At 42.5% G+C, this 22,017-nt stretch overlaps 5 protein-coding genes across 11 annotated transcripts; 3 read left to right on the plus strand and 2 right to left on the minus strand.

Annotated features, from left to right (window-relative positions):
- Positions 1–237: 237 nt before the first annotated feature.
- Positions 238–6,869, plus strand: LOC132263159 (carboxypeptidase M). Of its 4 annotated transcripts, none has more exons than XM_059762775.1 (7): positions 238–733; positions 3,778–4,343; positions 4,412–4,599; positions 4,828–4,857; positions 4,948–5,420; positions 5,490–5,582; positions 6,146–6,869. In XM_059762775.1, exons 2-7 carry the CDS (start codon positions 3,817–3,819, stop codon positions 6,248–6,250), a joined length of 1,416 nt encoding a protein of 471 aa, XP_059618758.1. In that variant the 5' UTR covers positions 238–733; positions 3,778–3,816; the 3' UTR covers positions 6,251–6,869. The 4 variants fall into 4 exon arrangements, with proteins under 4 accessions (XP_059618758.1, XP_059618760.1, XP_059618757.1 ...); XM_059762777.1 differs by lacking the exon at positions 238–733 and adding an exon at positions 2,059–2,475 and having other exon boundaries at positions 6,592–6,869; XM_059762774.1 differs by lacking the exon at positions 238–733 and adding an exon at positions 2,067–2,475.
- A 114-nt stretch (positions 6,870–6,983) lies between these two features.
- On the plus strand, positions 6,984–9,936 carry LOC132262585 (uncharacterized). The gene is made up of 3 exons (XM_059761892.1): positions 6,984–7,159; positions 7,218–8,048; positions 9,725–9,936. Exons 1-3 carry the CDS (start codon positions 7,055–7,057, stop codon positions 9,749–9,751), a joined length of 963 nt encoding a protein of 320 aa, XP_059617875.1. The 5' UTR covers positions 6,984–7,054; the 3' UTR covers positions 9,752–9,936.
- LOC132262586 (transforming growth factor beta-1-induced transcript 1 protein) lies at positions 8,077–13,515 on the minus strand. Of its 3 annotated transcripts, none has more exons than XM_059761893.1 (4): positions 13,246–13,493; positions 11,310–11,354; positions 9,943–10,116; positions 8,077–8,501 (listed from the first exon to the last, which is right to left on the minus strand). In XM_059761893.1, the coding sequence occupies exons 1-4, from the start codon at positions 13,246–13,248 to the stop codon at positions 8,184–8,186; spliced, it is 540 nt and encodes a 179-aa protein (XP_059617876.1). In that variant the 5' UTR covers positions 13,249–13,493; the 3' UTR covers positions 8,077–8,183. The 3 variants fall into 3 exon arrangements, with proteins under 3 accessions (XP_059617876.1, XP_059617877.1, XP_059617879.1); XM_059761894.1 differs by having other exon boundaries at positions 8,077–8,498; positions 13,246–13,477; XM_059761896.1 differs by lacking the exon at positions 9,943–10,116 and having other exon boundaries at positions 13,246–13,515.
- A 599-nt stretch (positions 13,516–14,114) lies between these two features.
- LOC132262167 (protein xmas) lies at positions 14,115–18,734 on the plus strand. The gene is made up of 3 exons (XM_059761325.1): positions 14,115–14,436; positions 14,495–14,565; positions 14,627–18,734. The coding sequence occupies exons 2-3, from the start codon at positions 14,504–14,506 to the stop codon at positions 18,717–18,719; spliced, it is 4,155 nt and encodes a 1,384-aa protein (XP_059617308.1). The 5' UTR covers positions 14,115–14,436; positions 14,495–14,503; the 3' UTR covers positions 18,720–18,734.
- Positions 18,735–18,741: 7 nt separating this feature from the next.
- Positions 18,742–19,823, minus strand: LOC132262170 (coiled-coil-helix-coiled-coil-helix domain-containing protein 2). 2 transcript variants are annotated; one of them, XM_059761330.1, is made up of 2 exons: positions 19,618–19,823; positions 18,742–19,253 (listed from the first exon to the last, which is right to left on the minus strand). In XM_059761330.1, exons 1-2 carry the CDS (start codon positions 19,665–19,667, stop codon positions 18,878–18,880), a joined length of 426 nt encoding a protein of 141 aa, XP_059617313.1. In that variant the 5' UTR covers positions 19,668–19,823; the 3' UTR covers positions 18,742–18,877. The 2 variants fall into 2 exon arrangements, with proteins under 2 accessions (XP_059617313.1, XP_059617314.1); XM_059761331.1 differs by having other exon boundaries at positions 18,742–19,250; positions 19,618–19,819.
- Positions 19,824–22,017: the final 2,194 nt, after the last annotated feature.

The following is a 22,017-nucleotide window of genomic DNA, read 5'->3' on the forward strand; positions in this document are numbered from 1 at the left end:
CAGCCCAATAACAATGTGCGAGGCTCGTAGATTGTGGAAGAGGACCGGAGAGCGAGTGAGAGAACTGAGAAAAATCATAGTCACACAATTAAGAGTATTTACCCATCCTCCTGACACCGCGCCAAGTGTCTCCGTGGGTTTATTTACTGCTCGTGGGCTTCGAGGAGGGGTTCTATTAATGAAACAGCTGGCTGGTATGTAACGATCACTTCCGACACTCTTTCTCCCTTTTTTATTGCCACCTCTTGCGCGAGATTATCAGAGATCTCAAGAATATTGACCTCTTTTTCCAGCGGAAAAGCCAATGCAGAAGTTATTTGTTTTTTTCTTTATCAAAACTATGCTTCGTGATCGCGCTTGAAGTGAAATTCGAGCGCCACAATGTAGTCAAAACATCTGCGATCTTGATCTGTTTGGGCGGGAATTGAACAAAAAGTGCTAATCAATTTGCATCTCTTTCACGATGATGCAGACATTCTGTTGGGCAACTATGGGTACTTGAGAAATACAGATGCAAGGAGGAAAAAACACTCGAGAGATCTTGTGAAATGCCCAAAAAAACACTCTGAGCCAAAAAAGTCACTAGAAGTGAACATCCTCTACCTGTTTTCATTGGCACTGTTCATGTGCGCGACACAACTGCGAGATAGTGTGAGAGACAATGTTATTTTTTAAACTATTTTTAGTGGTTTCTCGTGCCATGAATACTGACGAGTGTGAGAAAGAGTCCCAGGTGACGAGTGATACGAAGGGGTCACATGCAGTTCCAGAGAAAAGAGTGTCTAAGAGAAATATAATTAAATTTTCGAATTTTCACTCTCGATATAATTCTCACTTATCAACACAGAAATTCGCTACTCTTTCACTTTCAATCACTATTTTTTAGATGGGGAGTGACTTTGCAAATGTGCATGAAATTGTCAGTTTTCACCACTGTTGGTGCTCGAGTTTGGCTGAGTGATGGTGTTTTCAATTCTCGAGAATTGTTAGACTGTCTGAACTCCACAAGTTCACAAGATAAATATTTATTTAAATGTTGAGATCACTGGATTCCCCTCAAATCAACTTGAGATTTTCATTTCAACCACAAACTCTCTCAATGATCGCTCAAGAGATGGACTTCTTGGTTACAAAGTTGAATTTTTTACCATTTCGAAGTCAATATAATTCTCTTAACAATAAACGTATTCATAGGCGTGGCATTCGAGTGGGGTAAACTTCAAATGGGCGGGATTCATTGCCGGGAAAAAATTGCAGATCAAGAAATCTACAATACTCAAGAAAGTAGGCAAAGAGGATATCTTGTCAAAATTGTGCAAATGAGCGTTGTCTGTAAATTAGAATTGCGAAAGTTCACCTACAAAGTTGAAAATTGACTGTGCTTTCAATTTTTTAAATCTTCCACCTTCGCACTGGCATTTATTTATTTTTTCAATATTACAATAATTTAGAGAAAGTAATCAAATGAGCTTGATGTCAAGGTTGAAAGGTTTAGAATGTTTGAACACATCACCTCTTATCACTCGTTGTTTTCTCGTGTTGCTTTTCAGCAGAGTTTATTCTCTACACTTCGTCATCAATTAATAAACTTCTTGAAATTTGCGAGTCATTACATACTGTGAGAAATTATTTTCGTCTTGAATTGTGCACGAATTTGAGATGTATTTGATTTGCAGTGCCTTTTGTATAGATGACGAAGGCCCATCACTTTCTAAACTGTTGTGTAGGCATTATTGATTTGTCTCAATTCGCCTCTGCGGATATTCGAAGCTTCTCCACTGCTGAATGGTGTGCTGTTGGTCAGGGAAGTGGAGGAACGGAATAGCAATCTCCCGTTATGACGGTCAGCCCAGTGACCATTAACGGCCTGGCATCGTTTGAGAATCACGTGGATGCGCACCGTTAAAGAAATGGCTCAGGAGCGCCACGAAGGTGGCGAGAGAGGCGCCCGTGTGTGTGGGGGTGGGTGAATCTTAACCTTGTCGTCAATGCCAATAGGCGTCCTGACGTCATAGGCGTGAACCTTCAAATCCATTGTCTCTCATCTTCTCTCACGGCGTCTCGCGCTAACTGTAAGAAGTCTCCTTTCTTTGCATTACGGGAGAATTCTCCCAGTGGCATTTACCGGTTTCGCTCTCCACCATGAGCTTCTCAACCTGTCCTCCGCTTGACTTTCCTCCACTTGGAGATGCTCTCCGCTGACTGGTGAGCTCGAGTGTCTGGTTAGTTGGTGTTCAGTGGCTGCCAGAGAAGCACACGGGCGCATTTTTGTCTCCGTGCTGGAATCCAGAAAATGCCCAGTGGTTTTGAGTGACGGTGGAATAGGGAAGAATTTTAATGGATTCACTCATTTAGTAGTGAGGCAAGGCAGTTATTGAATTGAAGGAAAGTGTGTCTGAGAGGGATTTGTGAAAAGTGTTTTTTTCTGGGCAGAGAAATTCCGTGAAGGTCAAGAAGAGTCGACAGGCAGCTTCTGTGAGTCTTTTTTTCCCTCTTCATCTCTTCTCACAGAATTATGGATTTTTCTCTCTCTGACTATCCTTCGAGACCAGAATGAAAAGTGTCAAGGTCAGGGTGAAGAAGCGATGCAATTGCTCAGAAGATGAAATCTCCTGAGGAAGTCGTATTGTGAAGATGCTGAAGCGCCCAAGAATGTGTATATGAGAGGGGAAGACAGAGAGAGAGAGAGAGAGAGAGAGAGAGAGAAAATGTGGGTCTGGGTCATGAGAGTACATTGTGAGATTCAGTTCAATTGTAATTTGTTCGTTTTCATTGCAATTAAATGATGAGGATTGAGTGTAAATTCATGACACGGAAATAATTTTCATGACAATTGTGATGCAGCTCTTTAAGCAAATCTTTTTTTCATATATCTTCACGGCTGAGAATCATACTTTGAGGTCAAGTTCAGAGCTGATATTGGCTCTGTGCTGAATGTAAATTTCACTTAAGGTGCCTTCCAGTGAAGTGATGCCAATTTCTTGCCACATAATTCTCAATTCAGATGGAATTTAACACACATTGAAGCTTCATTCCACCTCACTTGCTCATTATTCCTCTTTCGCCACAATTATCTTGCTAAATGAATATGAAGAGACACACTCTTGTCGCCAGAAATTTCTTCACAGCCCCAAAATTCAATGATCTTTTGTTGTTCGCCAATTTTGTTCTTGTTTTTCATTCCGTGACGGGCTTTTGTGTAACTATAGAGAAGTCATTGAAATTATCGTATTTGCATAATGTTTATTGTAAAGTGTGTGGCCCAAAAAGACATGCTTTTATCAAAGACGATGTTCAAATTAAAATTTATTGAGCCACTCTAAGTAATTTGCATAGACGTCTTTTGGCTCCGAGAAATCGCGGTGTTTCAATAAAACTGTTTATGAGGGAAGTAAAATCGCAAAAATCTGAGAATTGTGCAGAATTTGGATCGTAATCTTACAATCAGCACTCTTCCATGCCATTTATATTGTATTTGTTCGATCGATTAATTCATATCTAATAAATTAACATTTTACATTCATAACGTTCATAACTGAAACATTGAGATGATTGGCATCTTATGATTCCTCTTTCGCACAAAGATGTGAATTTGGGAATTTATACTGACTCTTTAACCCTTCTCGGAAATTCTTTTTTTATTGTTTATACCACGCAGAACATCCACTGAATTCCGTGATTTATAATTCCCATTTATCCATAATGAAACTGGTTTTACCGAGTGATAATGACTACACGGAGACTAAAGCAATGTTTGCAATTCTGTCTTGTCTCTAGGAATTCCCCATCGAGTGTTGCGCGAGGAGATAAGCCGTGATGACTTCACAGAGAATCACCCTGCCGGCTCTGCTGGTGGTTCTGTGTGCGTGTCTGGTGGAGAATTTGAGCGTGGAGGATAGTTTCAGCAATGGCCTCAATGTGAGTCTTCCAGAACCACGTGCCTACATTCCGGACGCTCATCTTCTGGACTTTGTCTACCACAATCACGAGGAGATGACGAGATTCCTGCGCGCCACCAGTGCTCGCTACCCCAATCTCACTGCCCTATACTCCATTGGCAAGTCCGTCCAGGGACGCGATCTCTGGGTCATGGTGGTCTCGGCGTCGCCTTATGAGCACATGCTGGGCAAGCCAGATGTGAAATATGTGGCCAACATTCATGGGAATGAGGCTGTCGGTCGCGAGCTGATGCTACACTTGATACAGTACTTTGTCACAAGCTACACCACTGATCCCTATATCAAATGGCTGCTGGATAACACGAGAATTCACATTTTACCTTCGCTCAATCCGGACGGCTTCGGTGTGAGCAAGGAAGGAACGTGCGATGGTGGACAGGGACGGTGAGAAAGAGTGCACTTTTCGCTTCTTCATCGTGCAAAAATTCACACTGAACTCTTGGACATTTCAGCTACAATGCTCGGGGCTTTGATCTCAATCGCAACTTCCCGGACTACTTTAAAGCGAACAACAAGCGTGGACAGCCGGAGACTGATGCTGTGAAGGAGTGGATCTCCAAGATACAATTCACGCTCAGTGGCTCACTCCATGGGGGCGCTCTCGTGGCCAGTTATCCGTATGATAACACCCCGAACTCTAGTAAGTATTTGATCTGTCCCGCTTTTCGTGGCTGGTTGGCGTCGAGAGAGAAAGTTCCCGGTGTGAATGGGCTGAGCATGAATGGGCGCGAGAATGCAAGAGCGCATGAGGTGATTATTTTCAAGTTCATGCTAACACAGGGTGACCCAGGGACTGTCTTCTCTCCTTTGGTAATATTGCAAACTTTCTTTCACAATGTCTGTCCATGAACAATTTCCCTAAAAACAGGGATTTGTCGGTCATCTGCTCTGTGCTCTTGTAAGTTTGTTTGCAGCAGCGAGTGATTCATTCTACAATGATTCTATTCTTTCTGCCCTTTCACGTGTGCTGGTCCCCTCTTGGGCACAGTGTTCCAGAGCTATGCTTCGTCACCATCTATCACGCCGGATGATGACATCTTCCGCCACCTGTCGCTCACGTATGCCAGCAATCATGCCAAGATGAGTCGTGGTGTGGCCTGCAAGACCACCTCGCCTTCCTTCGAGAATGGTATCACAAATGGCGCCGCGTGGTATCCACTCACAGGCGGCATGCAGGACTACAACTACATCTGGTATGGATGCATGGAGGTGACTCTGGAAGTGTCTTGCTGCAAGTATCCGCCTGCTCATGAGCTGCGCAAGTATTGGGATGACAACCAATTGTCTCTCGTGAAGTTCCTGGCTGAAGTGCATCGGGGAGTGCAGGGCTTCGTGACGGATGTGAGTGGAACACCCATTGAGAAGGCTTCGCTGAAAATCAAGGGACGCGATGTGGGCTTCCAGACCACGAGATATGGTGAATTCTGGAGGATTCTTCTGCCTGGAGTGTACAAGCTTGAGGTTTGTCATCTTTTCATCGTATTTTTCAACTAATTGCTTGAATAACTGTTCCTTTCATTTATTTTATAGGTCTACGCTGATGGTTATATCCCTCGTGAAGTGGACTTTATGGTGGTGGATCAACATCCGACACTCCTCAATGTCACTATGCAGCCAGCCAAGGTGAGTTAAAGCACTTAAAACAGTGAAATTGTTTGGGAAGTCAACGATAAGCATGCATTACTCATCACTCATAGTCATATAATTCATTTAGTGATGGATTTTCAAGACATTTATCCGGTTTTATTGTAAGAGCAAATAATAAAAGTTGAGAAACTCATTTTTTGTCATTTTTAACGAGTTAAGCGCTATCGTTTGTAGTGTAACCTGTAAAACCTTTTGTACTTGTACTCTTTTTGAAATAGGAGAAGTAGTGTGAAGCCAAGAATTTTCTATTAAACAGAAGTAGTCTCTTCTGAGTGAGAAAGTAGCCCGTCATTCCCCTACACAGTGATTCACTATATTTGCAATTATCTGAAATCTCTTTGGATCATGTGAATGCACTTGAGTGCAAAAATGGTATAAGAAAATCCATCGCTGATGGTGAAACGACACAGATGTTTACTCACCAACTGTATCACTCACTAACCTGCATTTTTCTCACTCGTCTGCACAAAAGTGCCCCGTGAAATGAGGTGATGGCCAAGTAAGAGTAAAATGTGGTTATTTTCCGTGTGTTTTTGTAGGGATATCACATGTATAATTTACTAAAGACCACCACAACAACAACACCCATTCCGCGACCGCCTCCAGCGCAGGAGAGCGCCGATCAGATACAATTTCCTGAATAGTAATCCGCACCGCCCACGAAATCCTCTCCAAATTGTTGCTAAAATTTGTTCTCTTCAGCGTGTGTTCCTCAATATTTGAATCTCTATGTAAAAACCAATAATGTAGCCGTGATGTTTGTTGCCTTGTTGATTGTATACATTGTATATAAGCGTGTTGGGCGGAATGTGGGACAGAGGGGATGAACTGACCTGTGGTGGAGGAAGTGACAAGAGCCCAGCCACACGAATTAATTGACTTAGATGGATGGAGAGAGGTGAAAGTTGTTGGTTTGCGATTCAATTAAAAGTTGCTCGAAAAAAACCCGCGTCAATTGCACTCTTCCTTGACTGTTCTCTTATAGCGAAATGACGGCACATACTACCGTCCAGTGATAACGCCGCAGTACAGGCCGCCTCCGTCACCCACCAATCAGCAGCAGGACTCTAGCATCTTGTCCTCCATCTCCAGTGGCTTCAACAGCTTGGTGAGCAATTTCTTCGGCTGATAGACGAGGCCGCGACTGACCAAAGCGGGAAACGCTGCATGATATTCACGAATAACCCATCTTTAGTACTTCTGTGCATTTTATTTAGTTTTACTTCGAGTATTTTGTATTTAATGCCCTTTTAATAAAGTGGACGTAGGATTTTACGTTATTTAAGTATATTCAAATTTCCCACGCGGAGTTTTTGAGCTGTTCTCCGCTTGGAGCGCTCATTCGGTTTACGAACGTGAGTGTTTTTTTTTAACCCAAATCTAGTGCAATTTGTAAACAATAAACTCCTGGCAATTCAGTGGGAAAACTACACTCTACGAGACTTACCATGGAAGCTCTGACTACGAGCTCTTCCGATGGATCATTGGCGAGCAGAAGCAGAGTTTCTACTACGAAAATTTCAGTAAAGGAATCACCGGGATACCGTGAAAATGTAGAAGGCTTCCTTGGCAGACTGTCAGGACCATTTCTCTCATTTTATCTCTTTTCAGGACTTCACGGAGTTCACAGATGAGCAATTGGGGCTCATTGAAGAGACTCTGAATTTGATACTGTGGGAAAAGTTTGGATGTGTATTGGAAGATGAAGAACTCCCAGCAAATGTTCTCCCGGAAACCCGAATCACCAACGGTGAATCAGTACAGAATGTCAAGATTACTCGGAAGTCTCAGGAGAATGAGCAGGAGAAAGTTCAAAATATTATCCTGGACGTTACTGAAATTCAAGACAAGATAATCAGATGCTTGTGTGACGTCCAGAGTCACATCCAAAGGTGTGTCCGCTTTGATGAAGATGAGGAAATTGATGCCCAGCGGAGGAGAAGACGTTTCGAGGAGTTCTCCACTCGCCTCTCTCGGAATTACTTATACCGAGTGTCCTGCCTGACTGCTGACATCTCCTCCACGAGATCTCGGAAGCTCATGGACAAAACCAATAAGTTATTTACTGCAATTCTCCGTGCTTTTCGCTTCTACTGCAGCAACATGACAAACTATTCGAATGAAATGCAACAGAAGAAGCTCATGGAAATGTGCCAGGTAGTTTTGGATGGCATCAATACCTGCCTGAGAATGCGAATCTTCGACAGGAATGACGAAATGATCAAGGAAATCAGTGATATGTGCATGGACTTGATAAGAGAGAGTAAGAAATTCTGTGATGTGACAAAGAAACCCTTGATGAAGGTGTCCAAACCAAATTCCACCAAGAAGAAGAAGACGTCAGCTCTACAGGATTCCCTGTCTATGTATCTGCCGCAGAGGAAGACATCTGCGAGAGCGTCTTATCGCACTCCCAGCCAGTCTCTTAGATTGAATCTCCAGGTATGAAGAAAGAAGAATTGCGGGATAATTGAAGACATAACAATTTAATGGCAACAAATTATCTGTGTCGCGGATAAATATTATATTGATGTGAATTTCTTGCGTTTAGAAGCTCTGAAAAGCTGGGGAGGCGGCTTAAATGCCGGCGCACTCGGTGCAGAGGGGCTTATTGTCCTGCACGGCGAAGGTGTTGCCGGAAATTGGCTCTTTGCACTTCTGGCACTTGAAACAATCCTTGTGCCATTTCACGTCCAGAGCGATCACGGCCTTCTCCAGTATCGCATTGGAGCAGCCGGCACACCGAGAGGCGAACTGGGCCTCAAAGCAATCCTTGCAGTAGGGCTGTCCGTCGCGCTCGTAGAAGGAGGCCCCCACCAGGGCCTTCTTGCAGGGCCCGCCACACACAAAGTGTTCCTCGTGCCACGTCTTGTCCATGGCCTTAATTACTTTCTGCTGGAAGGAAGAGAATTCAAAAAATCAAATAATTGAGTACTTCACGAAAATATCCCACTTTAAACCGATATTCTCATGCTTCGATACAGTCATTAAATAACCAATTGGAGGATTTATTGTTGTAAACAACTCAAACGTTGATAAGCAAAGAATGCCACCTATTTCCTCAATTGCAGGAAAGCACATCAGCATGACGCAAGCTCTGAAAATCTCAAGTGGGAAGGATGCGTAATAAAATAAAGTTTTTGTGAAGTATACCAGGATTGTGTTAAATTGGAATTTTCTTGTCGTTTAGAATATTAGTGATAGTGTGTTATCACATTTTTATGGTAATTCTTCAGATAACAACAGAGATGAACAATTAATTGACACTGAATTTGTTTTAATATCTTGTTAATAACCAAATAAGGTCACTGTGTTGTCTTGTGCACACAGCTTCTAGATTGATAGTATAACATTTAAACAATTGTGACCAGTGCTTAAAAGGTGCTGTCCCACTTAGTAAGATCCGTGCTACTGGGCAATCTCTTAGGAGTTTTATTGAGCGCGATAATCTGGCAATAAAGTCACCAAATATTGCGTGGGCAGGGACTCAGGAAGTAATTGTGGGAATAAAATGTCTTATCACACCCAAACTCTCTTCGCTGTGTCATTGAATTTGAGCAAAACATGGCCAGTATTCTCAAGGGATTCTCACCACATTGCTCATATGTCTTTCGCTACATCTATTAAAAAGGTGATCTTTTATAAAAAGTTCTTTAGGTGGAAGGAAGAACGGAATAAAATATGTTTTGCGTGGTTGTCAGTTAATTATAAAAATAGTTGATGATTTCTCTGTCCTTCCTTTTACGAAAACAAGAATTCTTGAGCGTTTAATCTTTAATGTCTCCCATGCGCCTCAAAATATTCACTGTATATAGGATCAATGATTTTCCTGTGGTCTATTTTCATCATCAATTAATCACAATGCCATCAATTTCAATTATATTATAGACATTCGCCGGCGAGAAAGGCACGCAGAGAATGGAAATATTGCTTTGTGGCACTGACAAATTTCACTATATTTACGTGGGTGGCGGAAGAAATTGTGCAGAGTCGCCCTAAATGGCAGTAAAACATGAAAAAATTGCACGATAAACGGCAAAAGTTGGAATCACCGTGCCTCAGAGGGTGGGAGAGAGCAATCTCAATCTATATTTAGTCCATTATTCTATATTTTTTAGACTCCTCTTGTGCCACAGCGAATATAGACGGAGAGGAGGCTAAAATTAAAGACACGGCACGCTCACCAAGGTTCCCTCCAACCGACAAATTATTTCATTGAAGAGACGCTGCGGGAAATACGAGTGGTTTTCACCTCCAAAAGTTTTTCACATAATTATGCCCGCGCTCTGCGTTATGCAATTGGAACTTGTTCTGGCCGATAATACGATTGACTTGCCGATAAAATGTGTTGCTTGCATGCATAGCACACGTCCGTGTATTTGCTGATGTAGCAGCCAGAGCACACGGGTTCGCCGTCCTTCTGGTTAAAGGATCCCTCCGAGATGGGTCGATCGCATACTTTGCAGACAAAGTGCTCCGGGTGCCAAGATTTTCCAAGAGCTGTGAGGATCTGAAAGTACAGCCGGCCTCCAATTAATCACTGATAACCCATGGAGGAGATGGTTAGACTAAACAGATGATATTTTTCGCCCAGTGATCATATGTACAGAAAGAATAGAGACTATAGGCCAATGCAGAGTGCGATGATCTGGGGAGGATTTAAAAGTATTTTCAATACAACTGTCTAAGCGTCTCTTGAGTTAAAAACATTGGACTCTGAAAAATAAAGAAAAAAAACTTTTCCTTTCAATTTTTGCACACACATTCATACCCTGTCACATAGTGTTTTTATGTTTTCAACCCATTTCTTTAAGGCGTTCATAAGATTTGCTAATTTTTCAAAATTGTTTTGATCAGTTACCGAAAAGATCACGTTTGAAATTTCCATTATCACCGAATTATGCAAATTTTGAGACAAATTAGATATTTCGTAAATTTTGTGGTTGATTTTAGGAAATTTTGGTGTCTAGTGGCAAATTTACGTGAGGGTTATTTTAGAATATTAAGAGAAATGTTTTAATCTACTGTATAAACAAATAAATCACTTGATTTACTGACTGATTTGGAGTGTCTCCAAGCATTTCTAATGAATTTTACACAACAGATTGAGTAAAAATGCTAACAAATCTAATCAATTTGACACGAAAACTTTGACCCCATCCTTTTAAAAGCACCTTTCAAAGTGGCAAAGATTTCTAAATTGAGGATATGGCCCAAATTTCCGTGCGATTTTCAGCAACGGCGTGTTCATCATTTGACTGAAGACAGAACCATAAAACGTTGAGGGGAAAGAAAGATTGGTTGGAAATTTAAAAATAGTGAATTCATCACAAAATAAACTCACTATAGTGCCTTTTTTCATCGTGATTTGTGAATGAAAAGGCAAGAGCGAGAAAGAGATCTCACTCATCAAACCTTTTGTGTGTTGGTTTAAATGGAAAATTTTTTGGCTCTACGATTTTGTACACAAATTCATCATATTTCGCCTGACGTGCAATTGATTTCCTTATTATTATTTGGAGATGAGTGGCGATGAGATCAATTTCTGCCCACACCCGGACAGTGTCAATGAATGAGGCATGATTTGGGAAGAGATGGTCGGTAATTTGTGTGTGTATGTGTGGCAAATTGATGAGCGCATCATTAAATTAAATTATTAAAATGGTCACGCGACTAATTTATTAATTTGGCGTTAATACTTACATTTTGTGTAATTGGATTGTTACACTTGCCACAAACGACGTCCGTCTGAAAGAGGGGAAAGGAACAAGATTAATTGGTTGGCAATTTTTCATTAAAGCTCTTTTTCTCTCGGCATTTATATGCACATTTTCGCATAGAGATTGTGTGAAATATTGATGTTTCTTAAGTAGTTGTTTTGCATGAGGGATCTATCATATGTTGGGAGAACATACAGAGACAGTGCGTTGTAGATCATAAAATTCAATCGCTCAAATATGAGTTTGTCTTCTCGCGCGCGCAATATTTGGAGGAGAGTATTTAGCATTATTGTTGAATATTGCTTCGGGTGGATAAAATTATAAATAAGAGTATGACGTAAGTTTTCGACAAGACGAGAAGTGAGGGAAAAAAACATCATTTGAACTGATGAAGCCAGCGAATGAGAAAAGTCAATAGCGAATGCAGGAAATGGTGATTGAGTGCAAGATATAAACATAGAGAATTGACTCGAGTCATCAGCAATGTGGGGTCTCAAGACTGGAATTCTTACATAGACAATGCCACGATACCGATGGATTTTCGGCCGCAATGCGTATTGTTTTCTGCGCTTGAAATTAAAAGTGTCAGTTACGCAATAATTTCTTGATTCATCAACAAGTCTTTTTTTCTACCTCCGCCGCATGACTCTTGTGTAATTTTCTATACCTATGAACCGATGTTGATGAACATCACACGCATTGAATTGTCACCTCTTGAGGAGAGTGGGATACTCCGCTAGGGTGTCTCGATTTGACAATATATTGCGAAGAATTTTCCTTTTCACATGTAAATATGAATCGTATATTTTTCACCGTTTCCTTACTGGTTTAGTAATGAATGCGAAAAGCTCGGGATAAATAATGTGAAGAAGATCAATATATTTCTCTATTGCATTATTTAATTAACATGAATTCTGTTAGCTGCACTGTAATACAAGAATACTAGTAATTGCGACACCCTAGCATTCATCGCTATTGCTTATAGACTCAATTAGTAAATCAAAGAATCTCCTGCTCAATTGCTCGTCTTTGAATGTCACACAAAAGCAGTAACGAAGAAATTGTAGAAGATTCACATGCACATCAGATAAAATAGATAATTGTCGTCTGGGGTGCAATTAAAGTCGACAATTTTATTGTCTAATGCAAATTTGATTGGATGACTTCATCATTATTTACGCGTTTGTAGGGTGTGTGATAGGAGGCAAGAAGGCATATGGATGGAGGAGAGAGAAAATGGTTTAAAATTAATGACACTGAAGCAAAAAAAAAGTGTGGCGATAAAAAGCAAGTAGACAATATTTTGGTGTTTGAAGGAGGCTCTTGGATACATTTTAAAAATAGATGGAGTTTCACTTTGAAAACACAACCCAATTGTGTCTCACACACAAACTCCGCGGAAGGGGGAATTTTCATCAGCGGAAAATTCACAGAGAAATCATCTTCTGTGGGACAATTTTTCGCCACATTCTTGTGCCAATTGATGTGAATTGCTGAGAGGGTTCTGTGATGTTAATGGGAAGTTTGGGTGAAGGCTGACCGGTTGTCTGGATGCCTGTCTGTTCCCTCTTAAGAATAAGACACGGATTTATAGATCGATTTTAGCTGAACTCACAATCTAAATTAATCCTCACTTTATACAATAAATCACATTTTCCAACATTGCGGTTTAATGTCTGTGGAGCTGCTTTTCGAGAAACTCGTGTGAAAAATGCCTATTAAAATGTTTGTTCATCGAAAATAATATTTTCTTGACATATTCTCACGATGAAGAAGGATTTCTATAAATAATTTTGAAATAAAACGCGATGATTAGATGAAATCTTCAACCACTCTCCAACGTCTGGTGGAAATCTCGTCGCAATCACAGTATCTTGAGCCATTGAGTTAAAGCAAGAGGAGATCTTCTGGCAACTTACCATCGCTGAAATTGTCTTCCTTTGGGCACAGAATGAAGAATTAGTTGAGAATTGTTTAATTTCTGGCGAGAAATATTAATAGAATATTATCCAATTGCTGTGGTGTCTTTCTCTGGGCAGGAAAGCGATGACGAGGCGCCTGGGGGGAGTTCTCGAGAGCTGAGCACAGAGCACTTGGACACGGTCACAACTGACGACCGACTAAAGTGTGTGGAGGCGCCAAAGCTCGCGATATCCAACTCACAGTCACGAAGCGTTGTGCAAAATCCATCGATTCGCGATGTCTTTCGCGGCGCATCGTCGGACCGGAAGGACAGGGCGTCCACCCACGCATCCCCATCGCCCAAGGTGTCCAGGTGAGTAATCATGAGAATTTTAGGGCCTCTCCCACACCCCTTCCTCAATAACCGACTGTAAAATCAGTGGGAATTTTCCTAATCAATAATTTGTCAGCGCCTAAAAATTGATTTCTGAACTTTAAAGGCCTCGGCATTTCTGAGACGATTGAGTTGTGAAAGAATGTTTAGACTCACTGCAATCACTCATTATCTTATCAATTGAGTGTTGCGGAAACGCAAAAGCTCCTCTGCGGCTGTTTGATCGATAAATAGGTGCGAAACCACGAATTACGCTTTATTACTCAAACGAATGTCTCTTCACTCACTTCCTCACAATGCCACCTCAGTCTATGTCTTCATTGCAGAAACCTCAATAACCACCCCCACAAAGTCCTAAAAAGATCACATTCTATTTTTACTGCGATATGAGGAGATTTAAGGGTGGCTAAATTACAATAATCCTCAAGTATAATGACATCATGTTTATTATTCTCCATTGAAGTGAAATCTTATCTCCTCTGACAAGGTATTTTTGCTTGGTTCTTTTTAGCTTGAAAGCGAAAGCGACTAAGAGGCACAAAAAGTGAGATAATATAATCAATTGTTAGCATTATCACACAATAACCGAGTGACACTGATATTTTATTCTTGTAGGGGTGAAGGATCCACCCTCGATAATGTCTACATGGAGATAGGCAAGGCAATTGTTGATATTGCTGAAAGGCATGCGATCAAGCCCGTTTTCCTCTTGAAGCTCTCATCCCGCCAAAAGCCTTTGGCGCCATAGAGGGCGCTGAGCATGCTGAAGAGAACCGGCGACGCGACATAACCTCACAAAAGAGCGTGAGTTTCTGTGAGTCCATGTCTTGTATTTTTGTGTAAATTTCCTGCTAAAATCGTCAATTTCGCAGTGTTTGACAATGTCTGATCACAATTCGGACTCCCAGCCCTCCGATGAAGGTGTTAATTACAAGTCCATCAGGTGGGAAGACAGGTAAAATGATAGGAAAAGCATCGCTTTGACATTTTGTTGTTGATTCCAGTTGTGAACAGATCCCGGAGCAGTTTCTAGACAAGACCGTCGCCAAGGAGCACTTTGGCCAATTTGGAGCCATTCGGCGCTTCATTCTTAGGCCGAAAAGATACACTTGCACTGTAGATTATGAGACAGCGGAAGCGGCTGAGAATGCTTTGATGGATGGCGGAGTGTTCAATGACTACGAGTTCCGGATTTTCTTCACACCCAAGGAGACACTAAAGCCCAAGATGTTGGATGACTATATGGATCCAGATGTGCAGGCAGAGTTGGAGGCCATGGGAAATGTCGCTACGAAGCCCCAGCCTCACTTCTCTTCTCCAGGAGTCAGTGGTAAGGAGAGAATTGAGCGCCGAATGAAGACGGTGCCAAAGACTCCAGATGGAGGGATGAAAATAGCCCCAGCATCATCTTTGCCTGCTGTAAATCCCACCACAAGAGCGGAAATTGAGGCTGTGTTGAGAAAACCAGCCTTTACGTCAGAAGAGAAGTATCGCGTTCTGGATGCCAGAGACAAACTCATGCGATTAACGACAATCAAGACGATGGACATTAGGAAGGCGGAAGCGACGAAGGGCATCTGCCCGGATATGTGTCCAGAGAAGGAGCGTCTCATGCGACAGGCTAAGAAGCAAGTGGCATCCTATGAATTGGATTCACGAGGAAATCTCAATCACAAGTACGCCGTGAAGCAGTACTCGAGGAGTTCTGCAGATCAGGAATCTGCTTTGCCGCACGAATTGCGACCAGAACCCGTGCTGAGGATGACTATGAACTACTTGTTGCACAGTATTGTGGATCTGTGCGATGTTGAGGAGACCAGCATGTCGGATTGGTTTCATTTTTTGTGGGATCGCACGAGGAGCATCAGAAAAGACATCACGCAGCAGGAATTGTGCAGCCAGGACTCAGTGGTGCTGGTGGAGCAATGCGCTCGCTTTCACATTCACTGCTCAGCCAGATTGATTGCTGAGGATCCATCGGTGTTTGATCAGAAGATCAACACTGAGAACCTGACAAAGTGCCTCCAATCGCTGAAGTACATGTACCATGATTTGTCACTGAAAGGCGAAATGTGCCCCAATGAAGCGGAGTTCCGAAGCTACATAATCTTGCTAAATGTGCAGGATAGTAATTTCCTGTGGGAGGTGAAGCAACTGCCTGAAAGTGTACAGAAATCTGAGCCAGTGCACTTCGCTATTGAAGTGTTCCTTGCCATGGAAGCCAACAATTACGTAAAGTTCTTCCAGTTAGTGAGGCAGACAAGTTACATGAATGCCTGCATCCTCATCAGGTACTTCAATCAAGTGCGCGCCAGAGCTCTTGAGGTGATTGTCAAGGCCTACACGACTCGAGGATCGGTGGGATATGGCTTGCGACATCTCACATACATCTTAGCCTTTGAGGACATCGAGAGTACGGCGCAGTTCTGTGAGTATTACGGCCTAGCCACTTCTCTGGATGATGATGAGGTGACGTTAAACAAGAACAGCTTCTATCACCCTGACATACCTTTCCTCCTGGACCGTGCCATCAACATAGTGGAGCACAAAAGAGCTTGCTCTGTCGGAGAGGCCATCAGCAATGGTGTCCTGGAATCTAGAGACTCCTTTGAGAATCACCAGCCGCAGAACAGCTTTGATGAACGAGGATATTTCATTGACAAACTTTTCAGCAGAGTTAAAGATGAACCAGATGCTCCAGCTGAGAATGTTTTCAAGATCCCTTCAGGATCGCCACCAATTTCCCCGAAGCAGAATTCCACAGTCTTCAATCGACCTGCTAGTTTGCCAAAAATGCAGGAAACTCCGCCGAGATCCCAAAGTCCAGAGGTAAAGAGTTTTTTCCTCGGCATCGCTGCACCAACTCCAAAGCCGAAGACCTTCTCTCTTAGTTTCAAGACTCCTGCCACGAATGTTTTTGGCGGATTCAACGCACTGAATACACAACCTCCAAGCGGGCTGTTTGCCGAAGCCGCCAGGAAGTCTCAAGAGGAAGAGGAAGAGAAGGAGCGCCTGAAGCAAGAGAAAGAAGCCGAAGAGAAGAAAAAACGTGAAGCAGAGGAGAAAAGATTGAGAGATCTTCGTGAGGAGGAGGAATTGCGGAAGGAAAGGGAGAGACTTGAGCAACAAATGAAGCGCACAAGGAGAATTGACAAAGCTTCCAAGGAGATTCACAGAGAGATCATTGAGGAAGTAGTTGAGGAAAGCTGCAAAGAAGTGGCAGAGGAGGAAATCCACTCACATGAGGTGTTTCTAGAGGAAATTGCGATGATAGCGGAAAAGATTATCCAGGAGACTGTGGATGAATTGGCGGAGAGAATAGTCTGCGGGGAGTACATCGTGAAGAGACGCCTTCTGCTGTTGAAGTATCGAAACCTGGCCAGATGCTTTTCAGCTTGGCGTGAGTTTGTGAATGAGAAAATCAGTAAGAGGAACATTATCAATAACACGCCCATTTGGCTGCCCACGGAGCCTTTGGAGGCCCAAGTTGAGAATTTCAGGCATCCGCATCAAGATGCCACGCTTGAATTGAAGTCTCGTTATAGACGTGGAGTACCTGATGATCTGGATCTCAGTCGGTCTCCTACGGAGAGCATTGACATGTTCGCCGAAATTGGACAAATTTTCCTGCGACAGGCGAAGAAGAGCAATGAAAGAGGAATTCTGAAGTCACACTACTGGTGGAAGTTACTGGTGTGTATTCCAGACGATGGTGAGGAGACTCCAGGATTCACAACGTACATCACCAAATGGCTGGATGGAATATTTCTGCGTTCAAGTGGCAGCAAAGTGAAGAATTGTCTTTACGTAGAGCAGAAGAGAGTGAAGAATTGTCAGGAGAATCTCGCTGTATCGGTGCAGATCGTCAGAGGAGTTAATCAGCTTAAAGATGACAATACAAGGCTCAATCTGGAGAAGGAAATGGCACATGGGATCATCTTTATTCTCACTGCGAAAAATTTGACGAATTCTCAGAAACGGTTGGAAAACCTTTCAATCAATTTTCGTCTTCCGGTGGCTTTTTTCGTCTATAATGGGCACTCACTCACGCCTGAAGCAGTGGAGGAGAGGCTTAATTTGGAGAATCAGGATGTTTCAAAATATATCCTGAAGATGTACGATGAGAATCGGCGCAAGTGCTCAACGTCACTCAGTGCAGTTTTTCAGGACTGCCTCAAATTCTGTGCTCGGAATTGCAATTATGAGCACAATTTGGAGATGATGAAGACGTCAGTGTTTCTGGATGAAACGCTGGGCAGTGTCTTCTGGAAGCGCCTTCACCTCTCAGCTCAAGTGAATCCCAAACTAGCCGCAATTTCGCACAACATCAACTTTGTCATTTCACTCTACAACGAAGCCATTGAAACTATCAAGAAGCAAGCAGAATTGGATAACTTCGATGCAGATCCAGAATTCCCTATCGAGTTTCGGCAGTTTGTGCCCTCTCGTATAGGCGAGACCTTCATGACTTGGGAATACTTCCCGCAGGACTGGCGATCTTCAGGTCGCCTTAAGAAGTTTTATCAATTTCTGGACAACCTCAGACTTCCTTCGTTCACATTCTGTGGACAAGTCTTTCACTCGAGGGACATCGAAAGAGAGTTGAGGAGATACTTAACGCCGCTGCTGCCTTCGGATAGCCTCAATCGCGTAACTTATGGGATTATGGAGCCTCTCTTAGCGACAGAGATCGACGAGAGTATCTCGTGGCTGCGTCCAGTTGAGATAATTGCTCTTGAAAGACTCACGAAGAACTTCCAAACAACGGAATTGCCTCAAGAATTTGTCTACAACCGCAACACAATCGAGAGATACATCACAACTCCCTGGTGGCTCACACTGGATGAATTATCCGTCCAACTGGAAAACGAAGGTGAGCCTGAGCTGAAGAAACGACGACAAGATCCTCTGAATCTCGATGATGTCCTCAGACAAGCGGATAAATCCTTGCAGCACGCAAATGAGCAACTCAAGAAGCGCCAGGGAATTGTTCTGGAGACCAGAAGAATTGGCAAGGAACTGGACACGAAGCTGCTGGAACAGGAGGAGAACAATCGTCAATTGAAGCGAGTGTGGCGTGAGAAACTCTCTCTGTAGATTAGCAAATAAAACGTAAATATATGATTAAACATAATTCTTCTAATTTCACATCAGATTTTCATGATTTATCTTCTTTCCAGATTGATTCCAGACATCCTGGTTGCTTTAGTTAGCTAGCCAACTACTAATTTAGGGGAAGGACAGGAGCCAGATGTCTACTGAGCGATGTTGTAGCGTGTCTTGCACTGTCGCAAGGCCTCATTAAAGCCCTCGCACACGCCCAGGTCGGACTGGCCTTGGGCGCACTGAAGGAACTGCTCGATCTCAAAGCTGCACGGGGAGCTGTACTGTCCGGGTTGTCCATTGCTCATTGGTTGTTGTGGCTGCTGCTGAGCCACTTCCTTGTCTCCTCCGCTGAACATTCCAGTCAAAGCGTGGCCCATGGTGTGGCCAATGGCAGATCCTACGGCTACTCCTCCAGCAGTGGCTGCCATCTGCTTGAACATTGAGGGCTGCTGGGGAGCAGCGCCAACAGGAGCCATAGCAGTTGGCGGCGGAGCCACAGGCACCGGAGGTGGTGAAGCAGCCCTGCTGAAGAAAGAGACTCGGTAAGTCACGCAATTATTTTTGGCACAGCGTCATAAACAATCGGATGATGCCTAGTCAGAAGTTATCTCTAGTGCAACTTGGTGAAATTCCTCGACGCATTTTCTCGGGCTTTTCTAGATCTTTCCGGGAGGTATTTTTCCACAACACTCTATTGTAGGTTATGTTACATAACGAGGTGTTTTTCAGGGGAATTTCACTAATTTCCGGAAGGATCTCCTAATCAGAAATCACCTTGGGATATTTTGATGCGTATTTTCATGAGGTTATCACGGCACAAGTAGAAAATCGTGGCATTTTCTCATGCAATAACAGTGCAGAAAGGTGCAATGATGGGGTGCTTCCTTACCGTCTCTGGGGAGCTGGCGGAGGGCTGGCTGAACGTCCTCGTCGTGGCATTATGACTCAAGAATGTGTAGGTTAGTTTACAATTTAAAGCAAACGCAATATCACTTGGAAAATTGAGAAAATCCACAATCTCCGAGAGCTGAAAACACTTGGCACCGCACTGAAACCTCACTGTTGGTGGCGACGTCTTTTGACCCTTTTATCAACTGCGCGTTACAGCTGAAAACGGCGTTAACACTGAGAGAAAACCAGATGCTCAGCTCAGTGATTTTGCCTCTGACGCCGGCTGCGCCATCTCAGCGACACTAGCCACACTATCAGTGTGCTCCCAGAATAAGCGGGAAAGAGGCACACACAACTGTTTTTCAACATTCTTTTTCCTTCTTCTTGGCAAACAAAAAAGCAAATAGTAGTAAATTGCGACGGAATATGCAACTGCGAGCGATTATTTCACAATGAATACTACACCGCGCGCCGTCGTGGCCATAAAATTGTCTGGTGGTGGAGGCAAAAAGGCCACTAATATGCCTCATCTTTGCAATATATAACATGCAGTCGTGCGATTGGAAATTTTTATCAATAAAATCATTCACATGTTTTTTGAATTTGCTGTGACCAAGGGAGCGAGTTGATACGTTGTGCAAATGGCAATATGTCACTCACGATCTGGTGTGATTGATTTGCTGCCACAGTCACTCCATAAGTTGAGTGCATCCCATATTTGGCCAAAATGCTCAATCACATACCGTAATGACAAATTTTTCTGACCTCTCCTGCTCCTAATTTATGTGCGTCTCGTGGTCTCGAAGCGGGAAAAAGGGGGCCTGAAATGTATATCGCTGTGATTTGCGCAATTTTCTCATCAATTTAAATCCATAGCAAGAAAATGTTCAGTTTGTGACAAATTAATTGAATTAATGAGCCGCAAGTGATTTTGCCTCTTTGGCGTGCTGTTTTGCCGCAAAAATTTGTCTCGAGAGCCAAGCGTGTGGACAAATATGCTGAGAAAACGGTAAAAACCCGAAAGAATGCAAGAAGAATATCAAAATATGGTAAAATCGTGTTTTTCATAGTCGTGGATCTGGCCAGAAGAAGAGAATATTAAACACGCATATCCGACGTGTGTTTAGTCTGCAGTTTTAGAGATTCAAATGGTTGTCAGTCTAAAGGAATTTTGTTATTGAATATCTCAGACGCTTCTTGCTGAAAATTCCTGAAACAGATGTTGAAAATCGCAGTGGGAGTAAATATTTTTGTCAAAAATTTTTTTTTTTTTGCATTATATCAACATTATATTGAATAATCTTGATGTACTCAAGATTGCATAGAAACTTATAGATTTATGTTATGTCATCACATTTCTCTTAGGAATTATCTGTTTATATTAGGATGTTTCTATATGATCACGCCCACGAAAATGCTCCGCCTATTTAAACAAATGCTTCTCTACTTGATTGGTCGAACAGTAGTATTCAGCAGTAGATGCGTTTTGCTTATAGCTAGTCTTTGTAAAGCAAGATCACAAATTTAATGTCCACAGAATGCCGTGATATTGAATATGATGGTAAAAACAGAGGCAATGGAGAGGTGTTTGTACTTTATAATATAGCCATATATGTATTTTTAGAAAAAAAGACACACATTTTGTAAGTGCTTTATCACCCAATCTGATGTAATATTTGTAGGGAATTTCACGTGAAAATTTTCTCTCTGTGGCAACATGCAATTGTCTGTCAGTCAAACTTCTTATCGTAGATTAATTTGATCTTCTAAGGAGAAAGAGTATCACTTCTCTTATCAGTCTCCAGTTGCTTGCCTGATTTTGCATTGTTTACTAAGGGGAAAAAGACGCTTTTTCCTCCTTTGTCTGTGTATGAACGTTTTTTTTTATGTGATGAATGGCAATAACAAACGTAGAATTCAGTAACCCTCAGCCCACACACGGACTCTCTCTCTCTTTCTCTCTCTCGCTGTGTTTTTCGTGAGAGCAGATATAAGAGCGCTATATATTTTTAAAAATGAAGCAAAGATTTCCACTCTCTGGTGGTCTATACAAAAATAAAGAAAGGGGGGAATGAAATGTTGATGAAACAACCTTAAGAAGAGCAAATGTGTGCAAATTTGCCACGGTCAGATATTCTGCTACATTGCCATTGTGTCTCAAGAACACTTTTCCCGCTTTGCGCGAAAATTCTCCACCTTCGCGGATGAGCTTTTGCGCTCACTTGTGTAAAAAAAAAATGCAGAGGTTTTTGCACTTTTATTTGCCTGATAAGGAACCTTTCTTCCGTCTTTTATCATATAAAGAACAGAAAAGTTCACGCTCTTGATGATAAACTCGAGGCTTTTATGGGGCACGGAAGTGTCCTCGCGGTGGAATTATAGGGTTTAAAGCACTTTT

The sequence above is a fragment of the Phlebotomus argentipes genome, unplaced genomic scaffold (genome assembly GCF_947086385.1).
Source record: "Phlebotomus argentipes unplaced genomic scaffold, Phlebotomus argentipes genome assembly contig_15, whole genome shotgun sequence".
Classification (NCBI taxonomy): domain Eukaryota; kingdom Metazoa; phylum Arthropoda; class Insecta; order Diptera; family Psychodidae; genus Phlebotomus; species Phlebotomus argentipes.